At 39.7% G+C, this 24,941-nt stretch overlaps 2 protein-coding genes across 3 annotated transcripts in view; one reads left to right on the forward strand and one right to left on the reverse strand.

Annotated features, from left to right (window-relative positions):
• PCMT1 (protein-L-isoaspartate (D-aspartate) O-methyltransferase) overlaps window positions 1-24,224 on the reverse strand; it is a 51,870-nt gene extending 27,646 nt beyond the window's left edge. For both annotated transcript variants that reach the window (XM_037034853.1, XM_037034854.1), the window contains exons 1-3: window positions 23,660-24,224; window positions 3,613-3,717; window positions 2,414-2,445 (exon numbers count right to left, since the gene is read on the reverse strand). In XM_037034853.1, coding sequence (XP_036890748.1) covers window positions 2,414-2,445; window positions 3,613-3,717; window positions 23,660-23,888 — 366 coding nt within the window. In that variant the 5' untranslated portion in view covers window positions 23,889-24,224. The remainder of the gene's footprint in view (window positions 1-2,413; window positions 2,446-3,612; window positions 3,718-23,659) is intronic.
• Window positions 23,113-24,941, forward strand: part of LATS1 (large tumor suppressor kinase 1) — a 62,095-nt gene continuing 60,266 nt past the window's right edge. The window contains exon 1 of the mRNA XM_037034846.1: window positions 23,113-23,123. The gene's annotated coding sequence lies outside the window, so the exon portion shown is untranslated. The remainder of the gene's footprint in view (window positions 23,124-24,941) is intronic.

Consider the following 24,941-nt stretch of genomic DNA (forward strand, 5'->3'; position numbering starts at 1 on the left):
AACTACTACAATTAGTTAATGTTGCTTTGAACATCAATGTTTATATCCATAAAATATAATATTCATCAATAAAAAATTAAGTATGTTTGCTGCAACATAGACCTTGAAAATTCTGTGCAAAATATAAAAACCCAGTCACAAAACGCTATGCATTGTATAATTCTATTTATGTGAAATGTCTAGAATAGACAAAGAAACAAAAGGTAGTTGCCAGGCCCTGGGCAGAATGAGGGATGAGAATGGACTGCTACTGGGTTCCTTTATGAGGTGATGAAACTGTTCTGATATTAGATAGTAGTGATGTTTGCACAACTCTGGAATAGACTAAAAGCCATAGAACTGCATACTTTAAATGGGTAGATTTGACAGTATGTGAATTACCTATTAATAAAGCCATTATTAATAACTCATGCAGTATTTCTCTTAACATCTAAAAACATACTCCTCTGGTCAATTTCCCAAATGGGCTGCACACTGATTCTTCAAAAGCACTTTTAGGATTAAGTGAATGTTTCTATGTAAATCCTTCATTTTACATAGTAGTTCAAACTACCTGTAGGAATTTTAAGCCTATAACATTTTTTAAATCATTAATTTGTTTGAATAGGTAAAAAAGCCATTCCTATTCCTTGATTAAAAAAGAGACAGAAACTGATAACATGTAGAGAGTATAAGCAGATCTCACGTCCACTCCCAGGGCTCTCTGTAACATGTCACCTAACTCCCTATCTTAGAAGAAATCTTTTCTGGTTTTTATGCCTACAGGAAGACACACGTGTGTCCATTTGTGTGTATTTTACTTTTTGTATATTAAAGAATACTCTAAATCTACTTCTGCCCTCTACTTTTATACTTAATGTTTCCTGAAGATCCTGCTGTATTCACACTCACAGGGCTTCCTCACTGAAAAGTTTCACAGTGTGTCACTGTATGGATATACTATAATTTATTAACCATCCACTACTAGTGAATGATTACTGATTATTGTTATTTTTATTATTATAAGTAATGTGCTAATGACTACGTTTAAGCCATTCTTCACTTGCTCAACTATACTATGGTAGTATAAATATCTTGAAATAAAAGTAGAGCATCTAAGGTTTATTTCCTGTTTAACAGATATTGTCCAGTTGCTTTCCGGCACTATCAACATACTCTCCCACCACAAAAAGTATGTGACTGTCAATTCTCCCTTCCAGTACAAGGTATCAAACTAAAAAAAACTTTTTTAATTGTTCAATTACAGTTGACATTGAATATGACATTAGTTCCAGGTGTAGAGCACAGTGGTTAGATATTTTTGTAACTTACTAGGTTATCTCCTCCATAACAAGGTATCAAACTTCTTAATCTCTGATGATCTACCTGGTAGTTGGAAAATGGTCCTTCACCCTAGCACTTACTCACAATTTACTAAATATAAGTGGAAATGCCATCTTTTCATTCGTTTAAATGCCAATCTCATTTTCTTGCATTTTACCCATTTTCTTTTGGCCTTACTGGTGTTTTACTTCTTACTTTGCAGGATACACACATACATGTATACATGACTAAAACCCACAGAATTGCATACTTTGAATGGGTGGATTTTTTGGAATGTATACATGTATATATGGGAATTTGTGTTATGCTGTCTTATGCATTATAAGTATTTCCCTCGGTTTTTTCCTTTTAATTTGTTTATAACATATTTTCTTGCAGAAATCTCCAATTTTTATGTTGCAAAATCCATCAGGTTTTTTTTTTCCATCAGGTTTTTTATGTCAATTTTTTAATGGCTTCTTAGTCTTTTTTCATGTTTTAAAGTAATTTCTATTCAATGTTGATAAATAATTTTCCTATATTTTTCTTCTAGTAGAATTATCAGTTCACTATGAATGTATATATAGAATTTATTTTAGTATAAAGAAAGCTCTAAGTTTAAATGAGAGTTTCTCCAACCTGAAATACTTGCAGAGAATCAGAAAAGCTACTTTTCTTGTCAGCAAAACCCAACAGACTACTCATTCAAATAACTGACATTTAAACCCCAAGAAAATTTCCAGCAGATTGAAAATACTAGATGACTTAAAATAGGGCCTTGTGAAAGTTATATAGCTGCAGAACTGCTATACTTGACTAGCCCCTAATCAATTTTCCAAATAAAATCTGAAATTAATATTCAAATTGAGGTTTCTATATAATGTCCATTATTTGAAATATTCTTTGCCTTAATTAAGTCACCACTAAATAACCTTTTATATCCAATCTTTACATGATTAGAATACTAATGACGACCACCCAAAACTCTGACGACAGTTTCTGTGAAGAAGAGTCCCCTTCCCTTTAAGCCATTTTTACTAAAGAAAATGATCCTAAAGGACGACTGTGACCCCGTGGCCCATCAGTACTGAAGCGACCCAAGTTCACTTACCATGTGTGGAGCGCTGATTGTCGCCTGGAAACCTGCAAAAGAAGAAGAGAACACTGACATATTCAGCCGTAAGAACACACCCAACACTCCATGTAATTCCGTCTCTAACACCCATAAATTACTTTTCATAATATTTTTCAACTTTATTACTTCAGGAAATAAAACTTGTCACTTGTACTTTAGAGTAATATCATGCAGTAGTTGAAATTAGGAAATCCAATCAAGCCAAGGCTACTGTGCTCATCTACCACAACAGGCCCACTAGTTTTCAAGATTTCTTCTCCCGTATAGTTGGCTAAGAAAGGAAGAATTTCAGTAAGTTGGTAAATTTATGACTTGTTTTCACTTCAGATTTATAAAAAGAAAATAAGCTTCCATATATAATAGGTATGCAAAATCTTTGCAAAATTAAATGCTTCACATGTCTCACACCTAGAACAACCATCAATCAGAGTAGCTTAATAGACAGACTACTTCAATTTACCCTTTATACTAACACCTGACATAAATTCACACAATCTTTTCTTAGTTTTTAACTTTTAATTTTTTTTCTTCCAAGGCTGTTGTCTCGAAACTTATTTACCTGCTTCTGCGTCTGAAGCAATTTTCACTGAGCGGTGGTAGCAGGTGCCTTCGGGGTTCAGAAGCCCCCAGGATCTTCTCTGCTGGCTGTTACAGTGCTTCACAAGCAGAAAGCATGGCAGCTGGCCGACAGAGTCCTGAGGCACTTCTAAGCCTCAAAGGCGCCCACTGCCAAGGCTCAGCAGTTCAGCAAAAAACCTGCTTCAGGAGAAGGAGTTAAATACGGACTTTCTAAAATCAAGCACAAGTCAAAACATTCAGGGCGAGTGAAGCAGGGAAGTCAGTAATAACTTTAAATGCATTTATTTCCTTTAATACTGATTTTAAAATTGAGGCTAATGAAAAAAAAACAACCTAGTCAACATTAAGACTCTTAAGGAAAACTCAGCACTCAGCTTAAACTATAAATTTTATTAAAAGTATATTTTATTAAAAATTTTTTAAAGTTATGTTAGAGAAAATAGAAAAGATACTTCTATCACATAACATTTTATTAAAAAGGCATACAATTCAAACCAGCAAGGTAATAATAAATATCTGTGTCTCAGTCAATTTTTACTTACAAAAAATACAAACAAGTAAAAGAAAAGTGACATTTTCACAAATCCAAACCTTACCTATTGATTGTGGAGAATCCATATAAGGATTACATTTTGCATAGTGGGAGCGGTCGGTAGCCAGCATTACTTCAAATACTTTGTCTGTCTTGATGATTCCATTTTCTGAAATGAATGAAGCAAACATTTTAAGCTGGGAGTAAAATGATCAGATGTATTTTAGAATAATTACTTTGGCTGCACTGTGGAGGCTGGCTTGGGAGGGAACACGATTGGAAGTTGTTGCAATGGCCCAGGTAATTGCAATCTGATCTTTAATGATGACAGTAAGAATGAAGAAAAGTAGGAAGACTTGAGGCATATTTGGTAGGTAATATGGTGCAGCAAAAGTAGGTGTCTAGTTGTTCATGTGGAAAACAATACAGTAATTAATAAATAATAATACAAGAATAAGCCCTGGCTGGTATAGCTCAGTGGATTGAGCGTGGGCCTGCAAACTAGATGATCGCGGTTCGATTCCCAGTCAGGGCACATGCCTGGGTTGCAGGCCAGTTCCCGGCAGGGGCCAGTTCCCAGCAAGGGATGCACAGAAGCAACCATACATTGATGTTTCTCTTCCTGTCTCCTCCCCTTCCCCTCTAAAAGATAAATAAATAAAATATTTAAAAAAAAATACAACAATAAACTCTGGGCCCTGGCTGGTATGGCTCATTGGATTGAGCACCAGCCTGAAAACCAAAAGGCCGAAGGCTTGATTCTCCGTCAGGGCACATGCCTGGATTTCAGGCCAGGTCCCCAGTAGGGGGCATGCAAGAAGCAACCAAACAATGTTTCTCTCACACTTCGATGTCTCTCTCCCTCTCTTTCCCCCTTCCCCTCTAAAAAAGAAAGAAAGAAAAGAATAAACTGTTTCCTTCACTCATTAATCCTGCTTTTGCCCCACCCTGTATTTACCTGACTGACTACATTTGGAAAAGAGGGAAGTAATGGTTGGGATGCTGATGTCATATATTAATTTGAGAAATACCGGAGAAGGATCACAGTCAAGGAGGAAAAGGATAACTAATTTATTCAGTTAAGGGCTATGGACCACACAAACACAGATACTCAATAGTTAGCTGAATGGGGCTCAGGAAAGAGATCCAGGATGGAGATACTGAGTTCTAGATATATGAATGGCAAGTGAAGTAATGCAAGTGAACTCACATGGCCAGAACAGATCACACAGAGAAGAAAACCAAACATAAGCATTTAAGAAATATGCACAGGAAACAGAGCCTTCAAAGATTATGACAAGGAACAACCACAGAGTTGGATGAAAATCAAGTAGATAAACTGACAGAGTTCAAGAGAAACAAATTTTTCAAAAATTAAAGCAAGGTTAATAGTGTATATATTCGGTTCCCCAATCAATTCTTTTAGATTGACTATAGTATGTTAAACTTCAGTAACCCTCATGGTACCATGCATATAGGTAATTTTTCAGTAAAGCCTTTATCAATTCAATATATTTATTGACCGTCTAATACATACCCGACACTCTGCTACATGCTCAGGAGTATATAAATAAACAAGAGAAAATAGTTCCTGTACTCACAGACGTAAGATCTGCAAGCTTAAATGTATCAACTTGACTTTAACAATCCAGAAATAAATTTCTTAACCAAAACAGACTTTGCTAAAAACCACTGAATTTTACAATATATTCGAATGAATGATATGGTACGGAATTATACCTTAGAAAACCCGTTTTTTAAAAAAACTAGTGGGACTAGAGGCAGCAGCCAAGAGAAGCACTACTTCTGGGGGACAGTCAGATAAACAGGGAAAGGACTTCAGCTTTCTGGTTGAAGTGACAATGAAGTGAAAGAAGGAAGAAAATTAAGGATGCTGCAGAAACAAAAGAGTAACAAGATATGCCAACTCCTTCTCTTTTCCCACCACTACTATTGTCCATCATCCATTCAAGTGCAAGTCACCATACTGACAAAAGCTCTTGAACCATGAAAATAGAAAAGGGGCGGGGGTGGGGGGGTGGGGGGGTGGCGAACTCAGTTCAAAACTCCTGGAAACAAAAGGCAAATAAAAACATTTCAGCTGTATAAAAAGAATCTAATATTTAAAACAATATTCTAAGAAAACTTAGCAGGGAGTAAGTATTAAATAAAAGTATTTCCAGCCCTGGCTGGTGTGGCCCAGTGGATTGACTGCTGGTCCGTGAACCAAGAGGTTACTGGTTCAATTCCTAGTCAGGGCACATGCCTGGGTTGCAGGCCAGGTCCCCAGTTGCAGGCATGTGAGAGGCAACCAATCAATGCATCTCTCATACATTGATGTTTCTCTCCCTCTCTTTCTCCCTCCCTTCCCCTCTAAAATAAAAAAAATCTTTTTTAAAAAGTATTTATAGTATAATCAACTTCAAGACACCCACTAATAAAACGATCAGACTTTAAGGGCAAAAAAACCCACCTCTTCAGGGTTTCAAGGCAAAAGATTTAATGTCCCATTTGGGGTAAAAAAAAATAATTAGGCATGCCCTGGCTAGTGTAGCTCAGTGGATTGAGCACATGCCTGCCAACCACATGATTGCGGTTCGATTCCCAGTCGGGGCACATGCCTGGGTTGCAGGCTAGTTCCCAGCAGGCGACTCACGAGAGGCAACCATACATTGATACTTCTCTCCTTCTCTCCTTCCCTTCCCCTCTAAAGATAAATAAATAAAATCTTTAAAAATAATAATAATAATTAGGCATTCAGGTTTCTTATGATTTCAACCATCAACAATCAAACAAAAGCAAGAATGAAGATGCATTTTCAAGAAAATTGGGGAAAATGCCCCAATTTTGGACATTTGCAAAGGTCCAAACAGTAAACAGTTTAGGCTTTGCAGGCCACACAGTCTCCATGGCAACTACTCGGCTCTGCCGATGTGCTGCAAGAACAGCCACAGATGATGCTGTATGAAAGGAAGTGGCTGTGTTCAAATGAATCTTTATTTCCAAAGGAGGCAGCAGGTCAGGTTTGACCCTTGTCCTATTACCATGAGAGCAGTAGTTAAGACTATATTCATTCATCAAATTTTTCAAATTGTAGCCTTAAAATCTGGTGATTTTCATGAAAATTCTACCTCAATAAAGCTGATTTCTTTAAACTATAAGCCAAGGATTTTATATCTAGCCAAGCTGTCCCTCAAATGTCAAAGTTATAGAAAAAAAAACAACATCTTTTGCATGTGCAAGAGCTCAGGGAACGTTGCACACATGAGCCCTTCCTGAAGACTCTTCTAGAGGATGCGCTTCGTCTAACCACGAGATAACTGGAGACACATCAGCAGAGACCACACAGACAACTGTACAGCAAAGACCAAAATAAGGGAGGAGACGCAGGTGAAATAATAATACTTAATTGCATGTTATATTTTCTGACAAAGTAGAAAGAACGAAACTAAAAACAGTGGGAGGGGAAAGAGGGCAAGAGTAGAATTAGAACACTGTCATACAGGTCGTAGGAAGAATCAAAGGACAACATTTCATACTGACTGACTAGATGGTAAACAGTTAAGGAAAAGGTGGATTAAAGACACCATAAAAGATATAAGTACAAACCCTCCAAATAACAGAGTATTTTTAAAAATCAGCAAAAAAGGCTGGCACACCAAATAGAGAAATACTGAAAATAGCCATAGACGGGCAAAGATAAACTTCTATCATGTTTCCATTTTAAAACATTACAAGTTTTAGATAAAGAGACTCAAATAGAAAATACTTTTGGGTTGGTCAAAAAGTATGTGTGGTTTTTACTATAAAAGGCACATTTTTTATTGATTTGGATATTTTGAGTATGCTGGCTATCTCTGTGTGGTATAACATTGACTACTCTCAATTTGATCGCTATCAACTCCAACTGGTCTACCCGATCAGGGAGCATCGCCCAGTGAGAAATCTCCAGCACACAATTTCGCAAACCACTTTTGACACGTTCGATAAGTCACAGCACTTTTTCCTTACACTGCTACAAATATTTTTTGGTGTTTCAGTTGCATTTTTACCTTTCTTGAAATAATAAAGCATAATATGCCAGAAACGTTGCATATTTCCTTCCATCTTCAATATTAAAATGGCTACACAAAAATTCACCAATTCTGATGCTTTTTTAAAATGCATGCTGAGATGACAGTTGTCATAATCTACAATCTAACAAAATTGTTTTGAATGAAGTTAAAGACAACTAGGCGGTACCAGAGCCATCTTATGGGGGAAAAAATCAAAGTTTTTGGCCAAGCCAATATATCTGCACAAACAAGCTTAAGCAAGCTGCATGAAAAGGTTATAAAAATAAAACAGCAAAAGCATTTTTTAAATTTTAAATCAGAATAATAGTAGATATCATTTACTGAATATTTACCATGTTCCAGACAAAATCCTAAACACTTTACATATACTATCTCTTTTAAGATATGGACTATATCTCTATGGACTATAAACTATGAAACAATCTTACACTGTCTCTAACAATGCTATAAAGTAAACACTATTATTACTACATTTTACAGATGATGAAATTGAGTTTAGGTAAGAGACTTAAGTTATTCAAAATGACGGAGCGAATAGTGGGGTAAGGGCCATTTCAAAACGAGATGCTAGATCCCTACTGACTGCTTCACTGCACTGCTGCTGACACAGTCGAAGAGCTCAGTGACTTCGGCTAATTCCCTTCCCAAAATAAACCTCGGGTGCTTCATTAGCCCTGAACCCAATTCAAATTCCAGAGAGGTGATTCACAGACTCTCCGGGTCACAGGGGCCTCAGAAGCCACCGAGTCTAACTTCATAGATCAGTGCCAGGATCTCTACCTGCAGTGTTCCGCTGTCATCCGAACGCTCCGCTGTACTGAGATGAAATCTCCCTCTTTATAACCCATTTACATGAACCCTCAGTGCTGCTCTCTTTCTGAAGCCACAAAGAACACACGGAATTTTCTATCCAACCAACTTTTTGTACACATCTAAAGCTATATCACGATCACTTCAAGCCTTATCTTTTTCAGGTTAAACAGCCTCACTCAGTAATTCCAATATTCATTTATTCATTCTTGTCTAGAGGGACACTTCAAGTATGATATCTAAAGTCAAACCTAGTGCTCCAGGCATATTCTAAAAATCAAAGTAAATTATAGAGATCACTTCCCTTAAGCTAGGTAATATTCTTCTATAGAATTCATGTGAGTTTCTTCGGCCACTTTCTTAATCTGTAGAGGTATATGGAATTTACTAAAAACCCTATAGTTTTTTAAAAGCATGTCACTAGTCACTTATTAAAAAGCTGAAAACATTAAGACTTAGAGCCCTGGCTGGTGTAGCTCAGTGGATTGAGCGCAGGCCTGCGAACCAGAGGATCACGGTTCGATTCCCAGTCAAGGCACATGCCTGGGTTGCAGGCAGGTTCCCTGCAGGCCAACTCCCAGCAGGGGACGCACGAAAGGCAACCATACATTGATGTTTCTCTCCCTCTCTCCTTCCCCTCTAAAAATAAATAAATAAATAAAATCTTTTTTAAAAAAAGACTTAGAATACACTTTATTAGGCCATTATCGGTTATTTTCCAAGATTTTTACCAAAATGTTATTTATTTTTGCCATGACTCCATATTTTGAAAGATGCCTAAACCAAGCTACATTTGCTAAGTTATTAAATAATTCTCCCATTTTTGGTAATCTGACATACACAACTGCCAGTGCCCTGAGATATTTCTGGCAGACAGCAAACTAATTTTATGTTTCACTTTGTGTGTAGAGTCTTAATTATGAGTAAACGTGCAATTATCATTAGGCTTTCTGAAACAGTGAGCAGCTTTAGAACCACCCATACCCAATCTTCCTGTGCCCGAGAGACCAAGGACCCTAATTAAATAATTATAATAATGGCTAGTGTTGGCCCAAATATGCAATTGATCCAAATGAGAACTTAGTAGGAGTCAAAAGGAGACTACAATAGCATGCGAGCTATAAGCCAAATACTAAAACACCTAAAAAAAATTAGAGCTGTGTTACGGTGTATCTGTTTCTTTTATCTTGAGGGGAGAGGAAGGGTACAGAGGAAAATAAATTCCAAGAAAAAAATACTACACAGGAATCATGAATTAGATATAAAGAAAATGAAAACATGGCACAATTTCAAGCAACTGATGAAGTGTAAAAACAGAAAAAACTGCTCCTTTTCAACAACAGGTGGGTCACTAATATAGGCAATAATGGCAGGGATTGAACTCATAGAGCACTACAAGTTTATCGCTCAGCAAAGTGTTGACACAGTCATATAACTGGTGGTGGTTATGGATTTTGAACAAAGTACAAGGTTTACTTACTGCTCAGAATGAAATGCAAATGTTAACTTTGACAAAGTAAAACCTGCTAATCAGTTGGAAAATGAGGGCAAGAGTTTCTTAATATCCTTTATTACAGAGTGGAGGGGTTAAGAGGTAGTGTCAGTTTACAAAATATGTAAGAAGAAATTGAGGTTAAAGTATATTATTCAAAGTTACAAAGGTAACCACAAAAGAGGAAGCAAAACTCATGATATGAACAACTATACAACTCATCCGTCTTAGCAGGAGGTCAATAAATGATGTCTAAAGTTGATAAAGCAAAAAATAGCAGTTTAAGTATATGATTTGGAGACATAAAGATAATCACAAGAACCAAAAACACAGTTAAAAATGGTTCACTCAGAGTCTGGGGGTGGGAAAGAACATAGCTCATAATCATTATTTTTCATCATAAGCCCGTCTGTACTATTTTATCTTGTAACTGTGTGTATATATTACTTAACTAAAAATTAATCTTTTTAATTATCCTAACCTTGTTACCATAGATAGTATGTAGCTATACAGATGCACCACAATGTTCCTGCATGTACATGTGTGAGTATCCTCTAATTATTAGCAACATGTACCTCTGGCAGGGACTCCTCTGTCTTTCACAGTGGTAGAATTTTAATTGGTGTATGTAGTTGTATGTGACCTTACAGTGAAGTTCTGGTCAATCGAACAGATGCAGAAGTTATGTACGCAACTTCCACATCACACCCTTAAAAGACATGGAGGTTCTTCCTTTTCCCCATTTTTACCCCTCCCAGCTGGAATATGGAAATGGTAGAACTAAACCATCTTCAACCTTGCAGATGAGGGAAGGACTTTAGGAAGTGCAACCAGAGGAGCAGCCCAGGTCCTCAGCACCATGGAACCATCTTATTGGCCCTGAACTGCTTACACTTGGGTTGTCATAGGAGACAGAAACTGATTTTGTTTGAGCTATTGTTATTTTTGTAATTGATTTGAGAGACAGAGAGAGAGAGAGACTGATTTGTTGTTCCAATTATTTATGCATTCACTGGTGTATGTGCCCTGACAGGAGATTGAGCCCACAATTTTGGCTTTTGAGACAATGCTCTAATCAACTGAGCTACCTGGCCAGGGCAAGCTTTAGTTTTTTTGGTTTTGTTCTAGCAGCCAAAGAGGTCCCCTAATGCACAAAGTATAGGAAGAGAAAAACAAAATCGGTCTGAAGAACAGGACTAGAGTTGCAGCATGGTGACATGTTGTAAGTCTCTAAAGAGGCATGAGAGCTCCAGCCAAGATGGAGGCATAAGTAGATACACTTTGTGTCCTCGCACAACCAAAAAAAGCACATAGCAAATTTAAAACCAAAAAAAAAAAAAAAATCAGAACTGCCAGAAAATTGAACTGTATGGAAGTCAGACAACCAAGGAGTTAAAGAAGAAACATTCATTTAGACTGGTAGGAGGAGCAGAGACAGGCAGCCAGGGCAGAGAGGACTCACAGTGAAGCAGCAGCTGATGGACTGCTTATCCACGTTTGCGTGTGGAGAAACCAGAAGGAACAATTGGGGAGAGACACAGAGGGGAAATAAAGCCTCAAAACCTCTGGCTGTAAATATCTGTGGGGGTTGCAGTGGCCGGAAAAACTCCCAGCTGCACAGATTTTGCTAGAGAGACCCATGGGGTCCTAGAAATTACACAAACCCACCCACCCCAGAATTAGCACCAAAATGGCCCAATGTGCTTGTGGGTACTGGGGGAAATAACTGAAAGACAAGCCAGCAGCATTGTTGCATCTCTGACCCCACCCACAGACAGGGCCACAATGCAACAAGGTTGCCCTGCCCTGGCAAATACTTAAGGCTCCGCCCCTCACCACTAACAGGCATGCTGACACAAAAAAATATGGCCCAAATGAAAGAACAGATCAAAGCTCCAAAAATAGAACTAATCAATAAAGAAATAGTCAACCTATCAGATGCAGAGTTCAAAACACTGGTAATCAGGATGCTCACAGAAAGACATGTATGGTCACAAAATAGAGGAAGAAGGGAAGGCTATACAAAGTGAAATAAAGAAAAATACACAGGGAATAGTAAAGGGACGGAAACTGGGACTCAAATCAATGATTTGGAGCAGGAGGAAGAAATAAACCTTCAATCAGAATAGAATGAAGAAACAAAAATTCAAAAAAAAAAATGAGGAGAGGCATAGGAACCTCCAGGACAACTTTAAACATTCCAACATCTGAATCATAAAGGTGCCAGAAGGAGAAAAGAAAAAGAAATTGAAAACTTATTTGAAAAAATAATGAAGGAAAACTTCCCTAATGTGGCAAAGGAAATAGACTTCCAGGAAGTCCAGGAAGCTTAGAGAGTCCCAAAGAAGTTGGACCCAAGGAGGAACACACCAAGGCACATCATAATTACATTACCCAAGATTAAAAATAAGAAGAGAATCTTAAAAGCAGCAAGAGGAAAGGAGACAGTTACCTCCAAAGGAGTTCCCATAAGACCATCAGCTGATTTCTCAAAAGAAACCCTGCAGGCAAGAAGGGGCTGGAAAGAAGTATTCCAAGTCATAAAAGGCAAGGACCTACATCCAAGATTGCTGTATCCAGCAATTTTGCCCTTCCATTCTAAATCTTTCTATCTGCCCTTCCATTCTAAATCCTTTCATTTAGAATGGAAGGGCAGATAAAGTGCTTCCCACACAAGGTCAAGTGAAAGGAGTTCATCATCACCAGGCCCTTATTATATGAAATGTTAAAGGGATTAAAAAAGAAGATAAAAAATATGAACAGTAAAATGACAACAAACTCACAACTATCAATAACTGAACCTAAAAAAAAAAACAAAAACAAAAACAAACTAATCAAAGAACTAGAACAGGAACAGAATCACAGAAATGGAGACCACATGGAGAGTTATCAGTAGGGAGGGAGGGGGAGAATGGCGGTAAAGGTATGGGAAATAAGAAGCCTAAATGGTAGGTACAAAATAGGGGGAGGTTAAGAATAGTATAGGAAATGGAGAAGCCAAAGAACTTATGTATGACCCATGGACATGAACTAAGGGGGAGGAATACTGGTGGGAGAGGGAGTGCAGGGTGGAGGAGAATGAAGGGGAGAAAAAAGTGGGAAAACTGTAATAGCATAATCAATAAAACATATATATTTTTTAAAAGGCCTGAAAGCTAAGCAAGAGGTGTTTACAAGTTAATCAATAAGTGATAAGAAACCTGGGCAGAAAAGTGACGTGATAGAAAGTAGTACACTAAGAAAATCGGTATAATGTTTAGAAAGGACCTGAGGGGAGGAGGGCTGAAGGTGTGATGACCAGTCAGACACTTGGAGGTACATCACGAAGAAACTAGACTAGGAGAGTATCAGTGAAAATACAGTGAAAGAGATGGCTATGAAAGGCTATCTGTAAGAACCATAACAGTTCCTCAAATAGTGTCATTTCATCAAACATCATGTCACTGTAACACTGATGAGAAGGAAAAAGTCAATTCCCAGCTGAGGCCATTCTCTGTGTGGAACTTGTATGTTCTCCCTATGTCTGCATGGGTTTTCTCTGGGTTTCCGCCAACATCCCAAAGAGGTGCACATCAGGGCCATTGGCATGCTCACATTGTCCCAGTGCTTGTGCGTAGGCACCCTGCGATGGAAGGGTGTCGTGTCCAGAGTGGCACCCCACCTGGCTCCCTGAGCTGCCAGGGGAGGCTCCAGCCACCCAGGACCCTCAACTGGAAGAAGTGGATTGTAAAATAATGATCTTACTTGGGTTTTTTAAATATTTATTTATTTTTAGAGAGAGAGGAGAAGGGAACGAGAAAGAGTGGGAGAGAAACATCAATGTGTGGTTACCTGTAATGTGTCCTCCACCGGGGACCTGGCCTGCAACCCAGACATGTGCCCTGACTGGGAATCAAACCACCGACCCCCTGCTTCACAGGCCCGTGCTCAATCCACTGAGCTACACCAGCCATGGCTGACTTGTTTTTATTAATCTTTCTTAAATACATGTATAGTTTGCATTTACCTCAGTGTTTAATAGAGAAGTGTTTTGAGTCTTTATTTAGAAGTTTGGTGATGTTTTTGTGAGCAGGATTATACCATAGAAACTAATTCATGTTTATATCAATTAGTCTATGGTAAAGTTGGTTTCGTTACATGTTGTTTTGCTTAAAGTTGCAGTTTCCAAGAACCTGTGGATGATGCTAAGTGAGGCATTACTGTACTTAGTTGATGTGGTGACAGTCTGAAAGAATCAATGACCTAGGACAATAGAAGAGTGAAAGCAACCCTGGCAGAAATGAAAGAGGGCCTGTGTCGGTATGAAACGCTAGAAACACAGGAACAGAAATGTTCTCTAAGCTTGACTCAGAGTTACATCCCAATAAAAAAATACGACCTTATTATATTTATTTATATGACTTGAACAGTTGTTAATCATCTAGTCTATATTTCTTCTCAACTATAAGTGTGCAAGAAAAACAGTAAGTGAACAAAAGTCAGCTTTTACTTCCCATCTAGAACAATTAGGTGGAGCTTGAGACACTTAATACAGGAAGTCTGAAAGGCATTAATCTTAAATTCACAGTATAATCAAAGAAAAAATGTATGTGATGGCAAGTTATGATAAAGCATACCATCTAAGTACCAGAGATTATTTTTAAATGCATCTTTCTCTAAACTGTTATAACTCAGTATAAAAGAGAATATAAAGTTAACTATTTTGATATTATTTCCAAAGAAGAATGTTCCTTCTTCTCCTCACAAACTAAAATATTAAGTGAAACCCTGTAATACAGATATCTGGACTCCCGGTCGAGATGGCAGTGTAGGCAGACATGGCCTACCTCTTCGCACAACCTCATCAAAATTACAACTACAATATAGAACAACCACTGCTCAGAACTATCAGAAATCAAGTTGAAGGGAAGTCTGACAACGATGAAATTAAAGAAACCGCATCCACCCAGACTGGTAGGACAGGCACAGACATGGAATGGGCTGGTCCCACACCCACATGTGGCAGATAAAAATTCAGGAGGGTCATCTCAGGAGTGAGGAGTCCCGGCCCCACATCAGCACCCTCCAGCCCAGGGTTCCAGCGTCAGGAAGAAAGTCCTTACAACTGGCTGCAAAAACCAGTGGAGACTGAGTAAGTGGACGAAACTTGTGGAGCCCCAAGCAGTTCCTCTTAAAGAACCCACACACAGACTCACCTGCTCAGACTCACTTCCTATGAGTTGCAGCACCAGGGTAGCAGCATGAAAGGTACCAGTGGTATATAAAGGAGAAACTCAAGTGTCTGGAATCAAGGGGAGCAGAGGCCATCATCCCTTTTCTGAACCACTCCCCCTCTCCACAAAGCCACAGAGCTGACAAGCTGGTGCCATATCTGAGACCCCATCAACCTGGGTAACACTGTTTGACCCACCTTGGAGATCCCCAGAGACTCTGGCCCCACCCAACTTACAGGCCCACCCAAGCTGCTTTTCCATATGAATGGCTGGTCTTGTCTCATGCTTCACAACTTCCTAAATCCTATCAAATAAGCAACAGCTGGCCTCAGTGAGCCCCAGGCTTGGCACAAGTAGCCACCAGCTTAGATTCACAGCTTGGCTTCCCCTGGGAATCTCCAAGCCCAGCACAAGTAGCAGCCTTCTTAGATTGCTTTATAGCTCAGGAAGGTGGCCTCAGGAAAAAACAGTGTTGTAGTAAAAATAGGATACACTAAATAGAATAAACAACAATTTACAGGGAAACAACCTTTGAGTGGATAAAGCCAAGATTCAAATCAATGATATGGAAAATAAGGAAGCAAAGAGCAACACATCAGAACAACATGAAAAAAAGAGTCCAAAAAAATGAGAATAGTATAAGCAGACTATGAAAGAATTGAAAGAGGTCCAATATTCACATCACAGAGGTGCCAGAAGGAGAAGAGGAAGCAAGAAATTTGGAAATCTATTTGAAAAAATAATGAAAGAACACTTCCCTAATTTGGTTAAGGAAATAGACATGCAAGTCCAGGAAGCAGAGAGAGTCCCAAACAGATGGATGCAAAGAGGCCCATCCAAGACATATCATAATTAAAATGCCAAAGGATAAAGATAAAGAGAGGATCTTAAAAATGGCAAGAGAAAAAAAGTTACCTACTACAGTGAGTTCCCATAAGACTTGTAGCTGATTTCTCAAAATAAACTTTGCAGGCTAGAAGGGATTGGCAAGAAATATTCAAAGTCATGAAAAGCAGGGACCTACAGCCAAGATTGCTCTACCCAGCAAAGATATCACTTAGAATTAAATGGCAAATAAAGAGCTGCCCAGGCAAGAAAAACTAAAGGAGTTCATTATCACCAAACTATTATTATATAAAATGTTAAAGGGACCTATTTAAGAAATAGAAGATCAAAATTTTGAACAATAAAATGGCAAAAAATACAAATCAACAATTGAATCTAAAAAAACAAAGAAACAAGAAGAACAGAGAGAATTATAGATACAGAGAGCGTTTTGTTGGTTGCCAGATGAGAAGGGGCTGTGGGAGAATGGGGAAGAGGTGAGGGATTAAGAAGTACAAACAGGTAGTTATAGAATAGCCTCAAGGATGTAAAGGAAATGGAGCAGCCAAAGAACTTACACACACACACACACACACACACACACACACGACCCAAGGTTGTGAACAATGGTGGGAGGATTGTCTGAGGGCATGGGGGCTGCTGGGTGGAGGGGGAGGCAAAGGGGGAAAAATCAGGTGAACTGAAATAGCATAATCAATAAAATAATTTAAAAAATAAAAAACAACTTAAAAAATAAAATAAAATATAGATTACCAAATGTTAACTTCCATGGCTCTTTCCTAATACACACGCAGACACACACCCTACACAGGTGATTTCATACAGTCTGTGACATGATTAAAGTTACAGAATCTTGGATTTGGAAGCATCCTTAGAGATCTAGTGTATAATCAAAGCTGATGACAAATCTCCTCCTCAGTATCCCTTACAGTGGAATTGTCAACCCTTCTTTGCTTTAAGATATCCAGTAACAGAAAACACTATTTTTCAAAGCCAGCTCTTTGATTGTGAGGATAGCTTTGTAACTACTTTCAGAGTGAGCCAAAATCTGCCTCCTATTTGTCCTGGTTTGACCCTCTAGTGCCTGACATTTCTTCAAATATTTAAACACTAATGCTCTCTTGAGCTTTCTCATTGCTAAATGAAACAACACAATCCCATCAAATCATTATATAAAATGTTGATACCCCTGTCATCTTGATCACCCTTGTCTGATAATCTTCGGTATTTAACTGCTAGTCTTAGTGCATGCTGGCCAGAGCTAAATGCAATGCTAACGAAAACAGGTGGCACGGCACAATGCAACTGAGATCACATTAAAGAGACTGTAATACAAGCTGGTACCCAGCTCTAGTGCTGCCCAACAGCATCTCCTATGATGATGGAAGTGCCGACGTCTGCTCTGCTCAACAGACCAGCCACCAGCCTCATGTGGCTGCTGAGCTCTTGAAATGTGGTTAAGGTGACGCTTTTAAATTTTATTTAACTTTAATCAATTTAAATTTAAGCACACACTGGTATTAAAATCCCCCCAATCATATAAATTAAATTTTTACTCAGTGCACTACAAGTTTACTTGTATGTATCTGTAAAATGAGGAGGTGTTTTCTGGATTTTAAATGAGGCCCCAATTTCTGAAAACAGCGCCTTAGAATTTTATGAGCTGGTTATATTTGGCCTTTGAATGTACATAATAAAACTAATTAAATATTCTCTTTTCCATAGGTATGCTACTAGTGGCTAACAAATGACACTCTAAATAAAATTTTTTAAAAATTCAATTTATTTGCAGAAATAAATAAGGACACAAATTATAAAAATTCTTATCCACTTAAATGTCTTGGAAGCACCTCAAGCCTAACACTCTCCCAAACAAACTGCTCTCCCACACTTCCTTGAACACACTCCACTCTCCCCACAGGCACACCAAAAATCCCTGTTGCTCACTTATTTATTATTTCCAATTCAGAAAATGGCTAACCACTCCAAGTTGCCCAGGCCTAAAACACTGGTGTCGCATCCTTGACTCCAATCTTTCTCCCACACCCCAAATCCAAATCTAGCACTTGCTACTTTCGCTGCCTGGAATGCTCATCTCCCAGCTCTATCTGCTTGGTTAGAATTTCTTACTCTCTACCAAATCTTTGCTCAAATGACACCTTAGGGAGGCCTCCTCCCCTACAACTGCAAACTCAATACCCCACACTCCCTATCCTTCATCACTTATCACGTGACATATATTTTATTTGCTTCCATTAGAAGTAAGCTACCAGACAGAATGGATGTTTGATTTGCTCACTGCTGCAACCCTAGTGCCTAGCATATAGTAGACAGTTAGATATCAGTTGATCAGTTGACTGAATGGCCAATTCTATATACATTATATGCACAAAATGACATAGTCAAGGATGCAAAAGAAGTATGCGTAGAAATAACTGATCTGTTAGGGCAGCGGACTGAATTTTTTAGGTAAAAGAAAATTTAGGTGGATGGAAAATACTGCTTTCAATCAGAGATCTGCAGATGCCAAATCAGAGATACGATGGGCTGTTTGTATGTTTATTACAATCGTTAGCATTGTTTTAAGTGGCCATTACAACATCTGAAGTCTGTTACTCAAGAGTTACCCTTCCACAAATACCTGGTTCGGACACCCCTGATTTGGGAGACCGCCTCTCTCAACTTCATCCACTCCTGCCCCCTCTCTTTTTCCTCAATTTTACCACAGCATGAAATTATACCCATAAAAATAGAAAATAAACTCTAACATAAACATTAAATTGTCACAGTCCCTAACTTAAGCAGGCTCATAGTTTTTTTACATTATTTTGTTTTAAGAGCACATTATCTACCCATAATTATAAAATAACCATATTTTTCATTTCTACAGACTTACACTAATTAGGTAACCATTATCTACCTGTGACCGTTTAATTAATTTAAATAGCAAAATCCAGTTATTCAATTGTACTGACCACATTTCCAATGCTCAACGCCACATGTAGCTGGTGGCTACCGCAGTGGACAGCAGATACAGACATTGCAGAGATTCCTGCTGGGCAGGACTGCTATAGACTTTTTTCCTAAAATGTTATTTTAAGACATAAAACTGAGTCCACTAAAACACTGGCAGAGTTTAACCTTGTAATTTTCAACTCTCTATGCCAGTGATTCTCAAAGTCTGGTCCCTGGGCCAGCAGCAGCATTACTTAGGAACTCCTTAGAAATACAGCTGACCTTCCAACAGTGTGGCAGCTGGGGGTGCTGATAGGACCCCCCACAGCTGAAAATCTGTGCATAGTTTTTGACTCCCCTAAAACTTAACAACAGCTGCCCCTCAGTATCCATGGGGGATTAATTCCAGAATCCACTTCAGATATAAAAATCCAGGGATACTTTGCTCAAGTTCTTCACATATTTTAAAATAGCATGGAGCCCTGACTGGCATAGCTCAGTGGATTGAGCACGGGCCTGGGAACCAGAGGATCGCGGTTCGATTCCCAGTCAGAGCACATGCCTGGGTTGCAGGCCAGTTCCCAGCAAGGGACTCACAAGAGGCAACCGTACATTGATACTTCTCTCCTTCTCTCCTTCCCTTCCCCTCTAAAGATAAATAAATAAAATCTTTTAAAAAAAGACATTTTTTTAAAGGCATAAAAAATAAAAAAAATAGCATGGAATAATGCATACAATGAGCCTTGCGCATCCTTGGATTCTCTCAACTGTGGATGGAAAATACTGCTTTCAATCAGAGATCTGCAGATGCCAAATCAGAGATACGATGGGCTGTTTGTATGTTTATTAGAAAAACTCCATGTATAAGCTGACCCATGAAGTTCAAATCTATGTTGTTTAAGGGTCAACAGCAATCTGTCTTAATCAGATTTTAAGGAGCTCTCCAGGCGATGCAGGAGACTCTGAAGCAAGCTTAAGTTCTAGATCACTGTTCTAAGTTACTTAAGAGCAGCTGTCACACAACAGAACTTCTGAGATATCATTAGAAATATCATTACAACCTAAAATAACCTACGAATGGTATGTCATTATAAATGTATACACAATCATGTTTCTAGTATGCTTTATAAAAGAAAAACTCAGTATTTTCAATGATTATAACATTCAAAACCAATCACGGCACTGACTTGGTGGCTCAGTTGGTTGGAGTGCCAAACATATACGAAAAGGTTGCACACAGAGCTGGGAGACCAGCATTCCAGTCAGGGCATATAACTAGACTGCCAGTCTCCCCAGTTGGGGCGCATATGGGAGGCAACAGATAGCTGTTCCTCTTGCATATCAATGCCTGCCTGCCTGCCTGCCTTCCTCTCTCTGTCTCTCTCTGTCTCTCTGTCTCTCTCTGTCTCTCTCTCTGACTCCTTCCCTCCTCCCTCCACCCTTCCCCTCTCGCTCTAAAAATATCAATAAAAACATATTCTCAGGTAAGGATTAAAAAAATCATGAACTTCATTTCTTAAAAAAAAAAAAAACACTGTAATTTGCTTCCTCTTCCAGTTTGCAGATCCCTTTTCACTTCGTATTGACACAATCACATTTTAATCTTTTTCTCAAGATTTAATTAGAAGCCTTTAGGTTAGGAAGAAAACACAGCAGTGGACTAATTAGGAAAAAGGCAGAAATTTTCAATCTTTTTCAATTTTGTGCCAACTGAAATTTTTACATGAACAAATAGTACTTTTACAATAAGGCAATATATAAAAATGATATCTATTAGCTGGAATTACTGCAGCAAGAAGTTGAAACTAAAGTTACACAAGTGTTACAAAAAAAGCCTAAGCTGTTACAGAATTCTAATTTCCTTTTACCATAGAACTAATATAAGCTAAGCATTTGCAATTTCAGCATGCATACTAAATACTTATCAAATTCGCTGACAGTAAAACATCCTCAGAAATTTCAGCTAAGAACAGTAATGCAATACATTAAAGTGACTATAAAACCACTGGGAAAAGATCTAGTCTTGGCGTATTACAAATTTGGCTCAAAAAGGAGAGACGTTTAAAAGCCTGATTGATTACAAATTTCTGCCACAGCCAAGCAAGTACCAGATAATCTACTGGTGGAAAATTACTTAACCACAATCTGTATTTAGAATGTTTCAGGTGTGTATATTGCAATAGCAAGCAGATCATTTTAAGAAATTTTACAAAAACATTTACAATGCATGAGCTTAGGTTCAGTCCACAGGGAACTTAAATCGCCCTTAATACTGCCTCAGCATATAAATACTCACTTCCAATCAGACAGCCTTCCATAAAAAGAATACTGACAATGCTTGATCGAATTTTAAAATCCAAGCATTCTTTGCTACTAAACACTAAGGCCACAATTTCCAAGTTTTAAATATTGTTTTTTAAAAGTCAAATGACTAATATGAAATAGTTACCGTGTGCCAGATAGTGTTATTTATTTCTCTCACTTATCTTGGTATTTCTAACACACATCGAAGTGCATACTGAACATTTAAGTGGAATTTATGAGGGGAAAAAAAGGAATAAGTATTAAGTTTGTTTAGTGGATTCAGATGTATTTTTTTTAATCCCAGAGTTTACAAATTGAATTAGTAAACATGACAAACACACAATAAGTAACTTACTACAATTAAAAATACAATGTGTCTACATTGTATACTAAGTCGGTCCACTTAAGATCAATTGTATGAGCCGCCTTTACCCAACCAATTTATCTTTATCTTTTCCCTTCCACCCATATTCCTTGAAGTCCTTCTTTATTAATATGTCATCTGTTCATTTATCATTTCAGTTGTAGGTATTCTACAAGATACAAAGTAGAATTAAACAGTGATTTTACTTTAAAATTGTCTGTAATCGCATAGTAAAGATATAATGCCTGCATTTATAATTAATATCTGAGAGATTAAGTAGTACGTGGTTAAAGAAACAAAAACAAAAAACTTCTTCAGGATTTAAATAACCTAGAAGGAAAGGTAAATAAAGGTCTACAATCCCCTTTCCTAATTACTGTACTATTTATTCGATTAGGGCACTAATGGGCAGTGGAAAGTGGGAAGTATGTGGACTTTGGAACAGGCAGACCTGAATTCATTGCCTAGAGCAGAGCCAAGGTAGAGGAACTTGCCTCAAATTTTGCAACTAACTTTCTTGATTGCATAATAGAAATATCATATCTTCTTTTTAGGCTGTTATGGAGATGAAAAGAAATACTCCTTGGAAAATATCTATTACCATAAATAATGCATGCCCTTTACATTGCGCTGCCTCCCCTGATACAACTGTGGTCTAAAGTTCAGTGAACTCATTGCAGTGAACACAACCCATCAATGAAAAATAGTTCACTGAAATGCACCATGAGAGCTATGTATCTTATGACATGCTTGTTACAAATGAAAATTGTATATATTTTTTAACATTTTATTTATTTATTTATTTTAGAGAGGGGGAGGGGAAGGAGAAAGTGGGAGAGAAACATCAATGTGTAGGTGCCTCTCCTATTCCCTACTGGGGACCTGGCCTGCAACCCCAGGCATGTGCCCCGACTGGGAATCGAACCGGCGACCCTTTGCTTCACAGGCCCACGCTCAATCCACCGAGCTAAGCCAGCCAAGGCGGAAATTGTATATCTTTTTTAAAAAGTATTAAATGTCACTTGAAACTTAAATGAAATAAAAAAACATCGTATGTCAAAATGTGATTATCTGCAAAATTAGTGCCAAAGAAAGTGAAATAAATTCTGACTAGTACGAGCATATTACAGACTGCAGTTCTCCTGGTCTCCCAACCAAACAACACCGTATTTCAATTAAAAAAAAAGAAAGTGACACAGCACTCATCCCACCCTAAAATTACCATCAGAGGAAGGGCCATCATAACTAAAGAGAATGACATAAGGAAACTTCCATACAAGCCTTGTAAAGCATACAGTAATCCTGAAAGAAGTTAGAACATTACATTCACACGATAGTTCGTGTATCCCAGGGTCTCTAAAGGCTCATGAAAGACATGAGCAGGAACAGCATCCCCTGCTTATTTCTTCCTCTACCTCCCTCCCCACGAAGCTTTCCACTGGACAGCCGCCCCAGAAATTTCTCCCAGCATCCTCAATTGACAGTCCTCTCATCTTCCCCTCCCTCCCCTCGCCGGTATCAGACGGTGGCATCTCCCTCCAGAGGAAAAAACGGAGGGCGGGGGAGGAAAGATAGAAGAGCGCGCTTGCATCGAGGTCGATTGTGGAGGAGGAAAGTGAGAAGTGAAGGGCCAGGGTGCAGTTCCCTTAGGTCCAGCCCAGTGTTTAGGAGGCCTGGCAAACATCTCCCCACCCCGAGTGCACGCTCCTCGCCCTCCGGACCCGAACGAGCGGCCGGCCGACTCGAGTGACAGCCACACCACCTGTGCCGCACTCCCATTCCCCTAGGCCCCCGGGGAGACGCCTGCCCCTGCCCCTGCCCCACTGGCAGCGAGCTCTTTCTCTCCTCTTCCAGTCCGAGTCGCCGATGAGTGACAGGTCCCGGGGGACGCGATCTCAAGCGCATGCGGTCCGGGACTGCTGGTGCAACCCTGCGCCGAAGCCCTTCAGCAGGCACGGGGGTGTAGACAGAACGTTCCGGTTGGCCCGGGGGGACCCGGTCCAGGCCTGGCCTGCCCTAGTTGCCCCACACCCGGCGGGGGTGGCACTTACTGCGGAGATTGTGGATTAGCTCCGAGTGGCTGGCGCCGCCGGATTTCCAGGCCATCGCTAAGCACACCCGGAGCAGGTACAGAACCACCTTCAGCGCGGCGACGGTGCCTAGCAGCTTCGCCAAGAGTGAGACCACTTCCCACACGGTCACCGCCCCGCTCGCGTCTCCACTGTTGCCGCCGCTGTGACTGCCGTCGCCACCGCTGCCGCCACTGCGCGCTCCCGGCATCCCCCGCGGCGCGCATGCGCTTTGTGACACCGCGCGGCCTGGGGTGCGGCTGGGTGGGGCCGGAGGCGGGGGTGGCTTGGAGCACGGCCGCCCGCGCGGGTTGCTGCGGTGGCTGCGGTGGCTGCTGGGGAGCTGCGGGAAGGCGAGGCACAGTCAGCGGCGGCGCCGCTGCTTGTCCATTTATGAAGATTCGGGCTGTACACCGCCTCCTTGCTGGGTTCGTTCCGCGGCCAGAGGGAGTGCACCCCAGCGCGTTCGGTCGTGTGCCTGGCTGGGGTTCTGGTCTCCCAGCGCGGTGGCGGGAAGATTCCTCCGCTGCCCTTGGCCCCGCAGTCACCGATGGGTCAGCTGTTGCAAGCGGCGGGTTTGCTCCTATAGCTGTCCAGATTGTTAGATGGTGGGCTTCCTCCGTTCTGTCTCACCCAACCCTGTTGGCTAATACTTAGGTTGGTTAGAGTCAGAACTCCTTGTGGTGGAGCCTGTATAATCTTAATATAAGCACGGGAGGGCAAAGGCCTTCTCTACCCCGAGTGCTCCAGCCTCTGGTTTTGCGACAAGTACATCAGTGTTTCGTTAGCAGACTCTTGAAATCCTGGTTTGTTCTCAATTCTAAAGCACAAACTCAAGAGAGTGGAAGAATACCATGGCATTGGAGGAGGAGGGGCGCGTGGGGAATGTTTTACTTGCTAGAGCAAGGCAAATGGTTAAAAATAACACAGTATCCTACGCCGGATGTGTTATTCTCCCAACACAAGAGTGCGTTTTCAGCAAATTAAACCTCACAAATTCTACCGTTAGACTGGACACCGACTTTATTGCTGTCAGCTGTGCCAGACAGTGATGGAGAAGCAGAGAACATACCCATCCCATCCAATTTACTGCCTGCTAATCAGAATTGAGACTAACAGGATCCAGTCACCCTTTAGTCCAATAAACTTTTAAAGTAGAAAACAAAGTTATGTCAACACATCTATGCTACTGCGTCAGCAGCAATTTTAGAATTGTTCTCATGAGATTTTGTCATGTGTAATACTCAGCCTACTACGTCCAATC

Source organism: Sturnira hondurensis, unplaced genomic scaffold (assembly GCF_014824575.4).
Source record: "Sturnira hondurensis isolate 20B ecotype Veracruz unplaced genomic scaffold, ASM1482457v3 Scaffold0022201, whole genome shotgun sequence".
Lineage (NCBI taxonomy): Eukaryota > Metazoa > Chordata > Mammalia > Chiroptera > Phyllostomidae > Sturnira > Sturnira hondurensis.